The sequence below is a fragment of the Trachinotus anak genome, unplaced genomic scaffold (genome assembly GCF_046630095.1).
Source record: "Trachinotus anak isolate AG129_WGS33_773 ecotype Australia unplaced genomic scaffold, CSIRO_AGI_Tana_v1 ptg000014l, whole genome shotgun sequence".
NCBI lineage: Eukaryota > Metazoa > Chordata > Actinopteri > Carangiformes > Carangidae > Trachinotus > Trachinotus anak.
Window position 1 is genome coordinate 12,026,753 of NW_027273865.1, and position 12,174 is coordinate 12,038,926.

At 37.5% G+C, this 12,174-nt stretch overlaps 1 protein-coding gene across 1 annotated transcript; it reads left to right on the plus strand.

Annotated features, from left to right (window-relative positions):
- Positions 1 to 6,204: 6,204 nt before the first annotated feature.
- LOC139631967 (zona pellucida-like domain-containing protein 1) lies at positions 6,205 to 10,854 on the plus strand. Its single transcript, XM_071496661.1, has 10 exons — positions 6,205 to 6,631; positions 6,729 to 6,955; positions 7,249 to 7,433; positions 7,558 to 7,630; positions 7,716 to 7,813; positions 7,899 to 7,979; positions 8,102 to 8,273; positions 8,366 to 8,465; positions 9,288 to 9,317; positions 9,512 to 10,854. Exons 1-10 carry the CDS (start codon positions 6,532 to 6,534, stop codon positions 9,646 to 9,648), a joined length of 1,203 nt encoding a protein of 400 aa, XP_071352762.1. The 5' UTR covers positions 6,205 to 6,531; the 3' UTR covers positions 9,649 to 10,854.
- The last annotated feature ends 1,320 nt before the right edge of the window (positions 10,855 to 12,174 follow it).

Consider the following 12,174-nt stretch of genomic DNA (forward strand, 5'->3'; position numbering starts at 1 on the left):
TCGCCCTATGTCAGTTGGGATTGGCTTCCGCTCCAATTTTTTGCAATTTTTTCAACTTCATTTTCATTTATTATTGGTACAACATTTGGACAACACTGCTGTGTAACTAGTTGAGTTTATCTTAGACCACTTTCCCTTTTGGACCCCACTGTATATTAATAAATGACATATCTTTGAGTTTGAGTTGTTCAAGACTTCTTGAAACTGTGATGAGAGTTTTATGCACTAAATGATTAATTAACTGAATAAACAATGGATAATGATCATTATAACCATTTGTTGCAGTGCCACAGTACAACAATGCTGTATAACTGAAGTGTTCATAGTTGAGTTTATTGCACAAAGCAAACAGGCAGCAATACATTTTCTCAGGTACTGCACTTTAAAAGGGTTCTGCGTTACTTCACTTAGTTCTTATTATTTATTGCTATTTTCAACTACTTGACACTGAGATAAATATTCAATTTCTTTTTATTCCAATATATTTATCTGACAGCTGAAGCTACTTTGCAGATTAGGATTTTACGTAAAAAAAAAGAAAAAAAAAAAGATGAGTTTATTTGTTATTATTTTACAGTATCCAAGCAGCGAGAATTAGCTTTACCTCGACCAACTACAAAATTAAAATGCTGCTTACATATTAATCAGTTATAATAATCCCATAATACTGGATTCATAGCACTTAGACGAGGGAGTACTTCTAAAGTACTTAAGATTTTGAATGCATGACAGAGAATTTAAATGTTGGTAACTGTTTGCAGTCAGTGAAAGTACTAGAAGACTTGGAAAGAAAGAAGCAGATTAAACCACACCTATAAATGCCAGATTAAAATCCAGTGAGTCATTTTAGAAGAATGAGAAGAAATCTGTTGAGCAATGCCAAATATGTATGTGAGAATAGAAATTGAGATCAGGGTGTGGAGAAAAAAGTGGGTCACTGATAATCAAGTTTTCTAACAAACATGGGAATTGATTTATCATTTAAAGTACAGTACATACAGGAGCTGTGTCCTGATGTGACCTTAATAAAAGAGGCCTCTCCTATGTTACTGTCACTACATACAGCTCAGGTGTTGCATGTGTTTGAGAGTGTGACTCAGCAAACAGCATGATCTAATTACAGTCAACAGGCTTTGAAAAGACATCTTTTGTAAGGTTAAACTAAACAATTCAATGCTTTCCGGTTAATTTGACCCTGTAAAGGTGCAACAGAGGAAAAAAGGAAGAAAAAGAGGATCAGATAAGACAGCTCTAACAAGTATTATACAATGTATACACAAAAAATGTTTGTACATACTGATATAAAAAGTAAAATATATAGAAAATAACATTAGCAACAAAGACTCGTTACATAATATAAAACAAACTGCCCCCTAAAATTTACTTTTAACATGTTGTGGGATTAAAATATTAATTTGCAGTATGGTGACATACTGCTGAACATCATAATTTATTTTGGCTTTCAAGTTACCAGCTATGCTTGCTTGTCAACTTTTGAATTCTCAGGTTTTTACATGTCTGCACACAGCTAATGCTGAAATCAAAAGCTGACAACTCTCTTTTGTTAATTTAGAGTGACAATAAAAAACTTGATTAAAGATTTTATGAACACACTGGCTGTTCACCATGACCAATAAGTTATGTAATTTCAGCTGTGAATGATCTGTATTTTTCACTAGTGTTCCCAAGAGTCCCTTAAGTGGCTGCTGAACTGCCTTTACTGTCACAGTCCTATAGAGAAGACACTTGTTTTGTCCCTTGAGACTTACAGACTGCTATTCTTGTTTCACTGTAAACATCCCCGCACACCTTTGTTCCCACTGAGAGTGTATGAAGTCTATTATTCCTCACATTTCTGTGAATCACATTCCTTGGCACATGAGAGTGTTATGTAAAGGCATGTCTGGCACTGTGACCAGGATGCCTGTCAATAAAGTAAAGCTCAGTCATAAACTGGACATTTACATTATCTAACTGTTTTGTTTATTTTCCCACATAAAAAGTGAAAAAATAAATAAATAAAAAACTGGGATGGTAAGCACATCTGCACGTACTTCCTCATTGGAAAATCTGGATCAGGCCTTATGCCCCACCCACCACCGCTGCTTGCACTAGGTTGACAGGTGAAACAGCAGTGCATATCAATATGATTGGCGGAGGAAATGTCAGAGAGACTCAGCCACATGTTTGAGCCTCAGTCAGACCAGAACCAGAGAGCTTTTGAGAAGTTCATTGTGCACCAAAATTGGCAACTAGAAACCGTATTAGAATGGTAAGTGTAGTTAATTGCATTGTTGTTTGTTAGCGTGCAACTAGCAGTGGCTGACAGAGTGTTAGTGGCTGTGCTAAGATGGTCAGTGTTAGAGGAAACATTGGAGAGACTCAGCTACATGTTTGAGTCTCTGTCAGACCCAGACTCTGATGAGGAGTCTGTTGTGCACCAGAACTGGCAACTAGCAGACAAATCAGAACAGTTAGCATAGTTTGCATCTTTTATTTGCTATAGGTTTGTTAGCTTGCAACTGGCAGTGACTGACACAGTGTTAGTGGGCATAGTGCAAACTTTAGCTCGCTGTGCTGACAAGCTTTGGAGTTTATTTTGCCCTCCCCTCATCCCCAATGGTTGACAGGATAGGTTCTTTAGTTATATTATGTATGGATGTCTGAATCTTTGTCATTACTTCACGGCAGTTCTAAGGTGAAAATGCGCAGCCATGGTGTTGACTGCTTATTTCAATCATGATATGTCTTGTAGTATACAAAAAACATCATATGGACATATTCACAAGGTGAAAAACATTTCATTGAAGGAGGTCGTTAACATTTTGTGCATTTACAAGCGTGTGCGGTATATGTGTTCCAAAGGTCGAGAATGAACCCCCACGCACAAAATGGTCTGACGCATGTGACCATTTGTTTTTGATGTCATAACTCCTGAGCCAACTCCATTCACTGAGACCATGACCATGAGATGGAGCTGAAAGCTTAGAAAGCTTGTGCGTAGACTAAGCTAAGATTATTTTGGTTACACATACAAAATTCTCTGGGTTCAAAGGGGCTATATGTAATTCTCTGCCACCAAATGTGGTTTCATTCTGGGAACAGTGGTGGTGGTGAGGGCCAGTAACATCACTGTTGTGTTTACAATACAAGAGGTTATAGTACGCCCTCTGAGCAGCACTTCTTTTTCAGGGCAGCCACTGCTGGTGAGAGCTCTTGGAAAGTAAAGGAATGAAGTAAGAATGTTTCTAGTAGGCTGGTAAACAAACAGCTGTTGACACCAATGTCGGCTAAGTGGCAGTAGCAAAAATGTACCTATAGCTCATTTAAATCCAAGTTCTGCATTACCGGCATCAATTGGGGGCAAGGGAGGGCCACGGCCACCCCTGAAATGTCATTGGCTGCCCTTTTGGCCACCCCGGATCTGATTGATTGAAACTCCAATGTCAGAAAAATGTCAGTGAATGCATCTACATTCGCAATTCCAGAGGGCTGTTTGCTGCCACCGTAGAGAGCACCAGCAGAGAACTGAAGCAGCAGCAAGAAAGGATTTAAGAGTTGAGTTAATGGGTTAAATGTATATTTAATAATCGCAAAACAAGACACCAAAGTATTTCAGTGTGTGATCCCTCTCATGTTTAAATAGTTATGTATAGTAGCCTATACAGTATACTACAGCATAATATAATTCCTGAAATTCAGTTGGCTTCTGATAAAAATATTTAACGATCCATGCCTATATTTCAGCCGAGTTTTTAACCCTCTTGATGATCAGGTACAAATTGAGGTTCAGGTCATCCTCAGTTTTCACGTTCAAGGTGAGCCACAAGGATCTGGATTCTTCAAAGAACTACATTTGTGTGAACTGAGTATTTAAAAGACCTGCAGCAAACACTAACTGTATCCACTCCCTTTTAATACAGAACATTTGTGTTTTTGATCTTGGGTCCTGACCTAAATGTGTTAGTGATTCCCCCAGGGTGACCACATTTACTGCTTGTGGGTCCAAGTTTTGAAGAAATGTGCCTTCAGTTACACTGATGGCATGGCTTGCAGACAAATGTCTATTTAGAGAACAAAGGAGAGATTAAAACTGGCATTTGACATCGGATATGTCTAAAGTAATCCAACAGGCACCTTTTTCAGGCTGTACCCTCATGGTGTATTGTGATGGTGTTCTTTAGGGACCAGTTACTCAGGAGTCCCTTTCGTGTCATGATGCTTCACAAAAGACTCTGGATTTCTCTCAGATAGGTGTGTCTTTTCTTTGCAGACTGTACAAAATAGCAGTGAAATTTTCTATTTACACTTTACAGCCTGAGGCCATAACAAAAACTGATCCATTACAAAACAAGACTTTCATCTCATTAAAAGATCTCAAATGATAAAACTTGTGATCAGAGAACTGATCATGGTCTTTCACAGGCCGATGAAAATTTGTTACTTGAAACTTGTTTGTGTGTATACATTATGTTTGCTACGCAACACTCTTCCTGCCAACACCCAGGACAGCAATCAAGTGTTCCTCCACTGCACAACATTATGCTCGGCCATTAAGTTTGCATTATCCTGCATATAAAGTTTTATCTTCTGCCAGACCAAATGTGAGATGATTGTTATTGGATTACTGCATTAGTTTAAAGCTGACTGTTGTAAATGTAGCATCAAGAGGAGAGAGAATCAGAATCTGATGCTCTGCTGCTAAACATCCCTATTCCAATTATACATGACAGCAAATTATAGACCACACAATCTCACAATTTTGTCTTTGAAATTTGAGCCTAAAAGCACTGATAACCCAAAAGGTGACCCACCATCTTTAAATAACATGCTGTAGCTGCAGCTCCTGAGGTGCAGTTTTCTGTCTGACGTCACTGAGCACTGGAACAAGCTAAAATCTCTCTGTTTAGGTCATTAACATCACATTAATAATAAAACTAAGCTGCAGACATAAGGCATTAGGACCAATCATTTCAAACTAACAAATAACGCCAAAACAGTCTGGAATGAACAAGTATCAGTGGAATTGTGAAGACTTTTTTGTGACAAATTATCATTGCTGGATAGCTTGATTTTCAAAATTTAAATCCAGAAACAAATGAAATGATTTTAGATTTCTTTTATTGAACTCATTTGATGAATATCTTCAATTAAACGGCAATGCAGATTGAAATAACGATACATATTGATAAAGAAATCTTCACCTATTAGTGGAAAGTAATTAAGTACATTTTACTTGAGTGCTTCGTACTTCTACTCCACTACGTTTATTTGACAAAAGTAGTTACTTTGCAGATTAAAATGTACAATCCCCAACCTTCCAACTTGTTTGGCTTGTGATCTCTTAAAATTGCATGTAGTTGGTGCCTGTTGTCACATTTCAAATGCCTGATTTGTTAAAACCAGATACAATAGTAATATCCTGCTTACATATTGATTGATTGATTTTGATCAATTTTATCATTTTTTTATATCTAATTTTTTCTTTTACTTTTGACACTTTAAATACATTTAGCTGATAATAGTTTTACCCAAGATAGATTCATATTTGCACATATATGTATAGAAACAGACAGTTCATAACCTGGTGTTATTATCCCACACACCATTACTTAACACCAGAAAAAAAAAACAAAGTCTTGAGGCAGATAGCTGGCAGTGTTTTAAAAGAAACTTCTAAAAACAGTTACATCAACATAAGGTGAGCTGGTGCCACATGTTATGTTGAACCACATTAAGTTTATTGTTTATTATTTGTTATTAGAATTCTAAATGTACAGTACATAAAATATGAAAATATAAAAAGCCCAACTCATGTTACACTATTGTCTGAGATGTTCCCTTACACGCCCCCCTGGGGGGACAACAGTATAAATGGAGAGATCTGGGAGCGAATAGCAAGACACAAAATGAAGACTTACAGGTGAGTCCCTGGAATAACTTTATCAACTCTTTTTCCAAGTAGCTTAATGCTTTTGGTTATATTTATTTATTACATACTGTATGAAAGAGATGACACCTAACTGAAAATATTTAGATTTTTATTACCATATCAACAATGGAGAAAAATGCATTTTACAAATAATGTAATTTTGTTTCTGGATTCATTTTAAATGAAAGTTGACATATAAGATATCATTTGAAGATCTTCATCTGATCAGTAATGTTTATTTCTAACTTTCTTGTGAAATGCAGTATGTGTTTGTGTCCTGTGCAAACCTGTGTAACTGAATGTAAGGATATCAATTATTTCATGTCAAAGAACTATTTTTCTTGTAAATAACTGTGCATAACACCTGACACTGCATGTCTTTTGTTTTTCTATGGAGTGACAGCTTTCTGTATGATGCATAATGAGGTTTAAGTAACTCCATTACCTTTGTAAGCTTTTCCCTCATGTTCACAAGGGTATATAAAAAATTTGGCCATTTTTGAAAAGTTTTCTTTCAAAGCACTTTCCTTTGAAAGAAGACAGTGAATGCATTGGTTCCCATTGTCTTGCTGCTTTCTCACAGGTCCACATTCAGGACAATGAGGCTGGTCATCCTTGTGTGCCAGCTTGGCCTAATTCTGAGGACTGAGGCCCAGACACCAGAAATTTGCATTACTAGTACCACAAACAGACCTCCAGGTTTGTGACATTTTCTTTGATATGTTGTTTATTTATTGTTATTTTCACACTTTTATTGCAGTTTGATTTATATCCTCCCTTTTTATATTTCTCCCAGAAAACTCTGACATAACTGTGGTCTGTGGCACTGAGCATATGGACCTGAGCATCTACATTTGCCCAGTGTACCAAGCTCTTTACAACGAGTCTCTGATGGTCCTCAATAATGAGTTAAACAAACCCGAGTGTTTTGGAACTGCTGACTGGAGCGTTGACCCACCAGTCTTAAAATTCAAAATCCCCATAAGTCAGACTGCCATCTCCGCCTGCAATAGTGACTTTAAGGTATTCTTCACAATAGCCCTACCTATTATTTTCCTAGTATTTCGTAGGAGACAGTGTGGAATTGGGGCATTTTTATCCTCAGATTTACTGTAAGGCCTCATGCTATGACAGTTAAGAAAATTTTCCAGCACATAAGAATATTAGAATAGTACAGTGGGTAGTGTGAAATGTGGTAAAAGTCTGTGTTTGGAATTAAAATCAAGGATACTACATTGAAATTTTTGCATTGCATCAAACTATGAATCATGAATGAATAACTGTTTTCACTGAAATGTATGTTTCTTTTTCAATAGATAACCAATGAGGTTGGGAGTGGAGAGTTTTCCGACTTCTCAAATGTCCAGTTTGTCAACATTTCTGGCATTGTTACCTCTATAGACCCCTCTGCGGGTATGATCACCTATCGGCCGCAGATCCTGTATAAATTCTCCTGTCGTTACCCAATGCAGTATCTCCTGAACAATACTGAACTGGGCGTGTGAGTATGCTACGTGACACTCTAAATAACACCAGCAGTGCATGTGGATTAAGCAGGACTGAACTACATTTTTACTCATTCGACTTTGTAAGGCATAATATGAATTCTGTTTCCTTCAATACAGGTCAGGTGTGAATTTTGCCATACGAGACAACAATGGTAGCTTCATCAGCACACTGAGTATGCAGCTCTATGAGGTAAGACCTGCTCCAGCTTTTAGAAATGGACAGTATTTTTGAACATTTTATAACTTGATTTTGTTCTTACTTTCCTGTGGAACAGGATCAACTCTACCAAAATATCCTAAATATCCCACAAACAGGACTCAACCTGAAGACCAAGATTTATGTTGCAGTAACAGCTACCAATTTAACAGACAGGTATGTAGGTTTTGCCAGTTTACAGGAAACCACAAGTTCTGTTAGTAAGAAAAAATACTTAAAATCCACCTGTCTGTTCTCGAAGGTTCAACGTGCTGTTGGACAGATGCTACGCAACAACAAACCCATATCCCTACCTTAACACCTATTATGATCTTTTTGTGGGGTGAGGCTCACTGATGAAGCACAGTACATAATACCTTCCACTTACTCTGACACTGAACTCCAAACTAGAGCTTTGTACTTTCCTCATGTGCAGTAACACTACCTGTCTCTTTTTTACCCAAGGTGTACACGTGACGCGCAAACTAAGGTGGAGCTCAATGGGGCGTCTCAGATGGCACAATTCTCCTTTGAGGCCTTCAGATTTGTGGAGCACAAAAATCTGACAATTTCCACTTTCTACCTGCACTGCGTCACCAGACTCTGTGAGGTGTCTTCCTGTAGCACATTACTGCCTGTGAGTCCGAACACAATTCCAAGATATTACAAATCGGTACATCGTGTAGGTAAATCGTACTGAGTTCCGTTTGTCTTTATTAAATTCAACAGAACTGTGATTCCCCAAGCAGGAGAAAGAGGGAGACCCAGCCTGTGTCAGCCAACACTACAGTCACCTCACCTGCCATATTTGTGGGCAAACAGAGCAGTGGTGCGTCTTTAGATACAAAATACAACAAAAATAACCTTTTATCTCAAACCAAGGCCACTTTTAGACCATTTTTATTTGCCTTACAATATCTTTATACTTTTATATGAAGAGTATTGCATTCTGGTTTTTAGGTTCTACATTCTTGCTGAGTCAGATGAAAGGATCGATACCTCTCTAATGCATGTACATTCGAGCCAGAGGGTGGTTAACTTAGCTTGGCATAAAAACTGGTTAGAGCAAAAGCACCACATGTAATTTATTCACTTGCATGAATTCAACAAAGGAAATATGACATGTTAATCAGTGAGCTTTGCAGGTGCTTGTAGCAGGATTTTTGTGAATATTCTCATTTGTCCAGGTCATAGTATCTCAAAGGAATTTTAAATTCCAACTATCTGGTGTGGAGACCCAGATATTTTTAATTTTAAGGTTAAAAATACCTGGGTCTCCACACCAGATAGTTGGACCAGTCCCAGCCTGGTCGGGTGCGAGAAAGAACTGATGAAGCCTCTTGGATGAGAGGTGAAACGTCTTCCTAGACAAATAACCAAGTCCAGTTGCTTTCGATTTAAAATTCCCTTGAGAGCAGGATTTTTATTTTTAAATCTTTGGACAGAGCCAGGCTAGCTGTTTCCCTGTTTCCAGTCTTTATGCTAAGCTAAGTTAACCAGCCATAGCTTCACATTAAACGGATGAAAATGAGAGTTGTATCAAATGCATTTCCCAAAATGTTAATTTTTCTTTGATCAGTTAATTGTATCAAAAATGACACAAGAAATCATCATGTCAAATACTGACCATGGTTTTGACTAAATCTTTCAGGAGATTCTCAGACTTTCATGGCTTCCCACGGTAAGAATCAGCATTATACGAATGTGATGTGTCTGTCACTGAGTGTGACTGTCTATCTGTATAAACACATTGTAATGACCTGGGTAAAATTGTCTATGATGGACTACTTTTTAGGTTCATCCTCATTTAGTAACCAGCAACATAATTAATTACACTATTGTGTGATATGTTAATGCTTTTTTTCTTCCCTGCAGGTTTGGCATCTGAGGGTAACTACAGCAGCCCTGTGGTGGCTGTAATTGTATGCATCATCATCCTAACTATTCTCCTCGTCGCCATGGCTGCATACTTTGCATTATACATCAGGCGGAGAAAGCCAATCATCCAGTAACATCCACTGACTGAGAGTGGAGCCCCTTCACTTATTTCCCATACTGCATTTTTTCCATTTCACATACAAAGCATCATAAAACAGCGGTCAGCGATTATCTATGCATGCTACTTCATAATCGTTTCGAATCACATAGTTCATTAATGTGGAGATGAGGGCACAGAATCTGCATAATAATTGTGTATTATGATTAAACTTTAGCTTTAATCATGCTGTCAGTCATATTGAAGTATTTAACTATTGGTGGCACCTTTTGTAATCAGCTAGAAATGGCTTACTTTTAAAACGTTTTCAATGACAATGATGAAGAAAGTGCTCGTGCTTTATTCTTTGACAAAACACACCATTAAACTCTCAGTTTTAACTTTGTCTCTTATGTCTGAACAAACTGAATCAGAGAGAGCAAACAGGTTGGTGGAAATGATGAATAACTGGATAATATCAGTCAAGTTGCATATGTATAACTGTTTCTGCTGTACTCTATTTTTAGTTTTAATCAATAACTTTAAATTACATTAAAATATATAATCAATACAGAAGACTGATAACTTTAATATACTGCACTGTACAGACAAAGATGTGTTGGAAAGCCAGAGTTGGTCCCAAAAGCCCCAGGTTATCTGTGTGTCATTTACTTGATTAGTTATTTATTTGGTAATATTCATCATTGAAGCAAAGTGAAATAGAAATTTGAACAGCTCCTACACTCAGTCTCACAGGGAAGCCCTGTGTCAAATTTTAGTTTAAAGACTCTTAGTATTGCAATTACTGTGAGGTTTTACAGAAATGGTGTCAATATATAATGCTGACAGTCATTCGTTGGGGACAACAAAGAGTTGAATCAGCCAAGAAAAGGTCCACAGTCACTAATCTGGTCCAAGAACCTTCAACATGTTGGGGGATGGCAGTGTTGGTCAGTTGGCCCACTACTTTGGTCAGATGACTGAAACATATCAACAACTGTTGGATGGATTGGAGATTTAGTGGTTTCCAGACGATGTATTCCGCTGACTTTTCTTGTAATGGCACTATGAAGTTCACATTTGTGGTTTTGAGTGAAATATTTCACAACTATTGCATGACTGTCATAAAATTTGGTACAGATACTTGAGTTAAGATACAGACCATGAACTGCAGCGTCCTGCAGGATCCTAATTGCGTCTCTCTCTCTTTCACATGCTGTCATCTCTACACTATCACTATCTGTTAAAGGCAAAAAATGCCCCCAATAAGACATTTAATGGAAACTTTTGTACTCATTTGATGATCCTTCATTCATCTAGCATCATCATTATAAGTTTTAACTTGTCAAATCCTTTGGTTTATGGTTGAATATCCACAAATCTGATGACATTTCCATCAGCCTCAGCTGGACATTTTGCTAATTTACATGTTACCATGCTAACAAACTAATACGTGGCATTATACCTGCTAAACATCAACATGTTAGGATGCTGGCATTAGCATTCAGTTTAAAGCTCCACTGTGCCTAAGTACAGCCTCAAAGGTCACATCAGGTATAGTTATATTATTGTAGAAAAACAGTTTCCTCTTGCATTACTGTGTATGTGGTGAGCTGGGTGGGGTCTGAGTGGATGTTTGCGGTGAGCCCAAGAGAGTGGGGGTGTCCTGAAATTAAAATTTGTTGGACTTTGACTGAGCTGTGCTGACATTTGTTGGCATGGCAAAGAACTGTAAACCACTTCTTAAACTGGAGGATGGATTTAAAAAAAATCATTTTCTTTAGTGTCTGAATATTAAGAACTTCCCAATGACAAATCGGCCTCAAACCAAAACCAGGCCAAAAAGCTATTTACTTTTTGCAAGATATCGGATACAGCTGCAGCTACCCGGTTGGTGACAAACGTAGTGAAGAACTTTAGCATTGCAGCTAAGTTTACGCCATTTAGTCAAAAAAAACCTATTTGTACTACAAGTGACAGTCAGAAGTTGTACTGTCCCTAAGCATTTTAGAGAAAAACCAAAAGGATCAGAGCTGGTTCATAGCATTAAATTAATGAACCCTGTGTGAAGATTCTTACTACAACGCTGTCCTTTCATCACCACAACACCACACCACAATAGTTTACATTTCAAAAATCCGATCCCCACTGGGGATGCTACATCCAATATTCAAATAGCTGATGTATGTTCACACATTACTAAAAAAAATTAATGAGCATGTACTATTTACACTTTTTGTTGAGGAATCATGCACATTTGATGTTGACGCCCAGCTAATGTTACTCTATTATTGGACAAGTTTCCGTTCTTACCTTTCTGTTATATTGTGGCTTTTATAAAGGAGAGATTGGAAAACAGATAGCCAGACACAAAATGAAGACTTAGAGGTGAGTCTCTTGAATAACAACTGTATTTTTCCATGCAGTCGGCCTATGCAGTAGGCAGTGTAAATAGCAACTAATATACCTAAACGAAAATACTATAATTACTGTTGCAACAATATTGTATCTTGATTTCTTGGGGGGTCAATGACAATGACAATTTTTATTCTTTGTTGATGTT

What these genes read in the sequence shown, in the direction of transcription:
- LOC139631967 (XM_071496661.1), top strand. Translation starts at nt 6,532, where the DNA reads ATGAGGCTGGTCATCCTTGTGTGCCAGCTTGGCCTAATTCTGAGGACT. An exon ending in CCTGCAATAGTGACTTTAAG is followed by an intron (nt 6,956 to 7,248) that starts GTATTCTTCACA and finishes CTTTTTCAATAG; the next exon opens with ATAACCAATGAGGTTGGGAG. An exon ending in TATTATGATCTTTTTGTGGG is followed by an intron (nt 7,980 to 8,101) that starts GTGAGGCTCACT and finishes TTTTTACCCAAG; the next exon opens with GTGTACACGTGACGCGCAAA.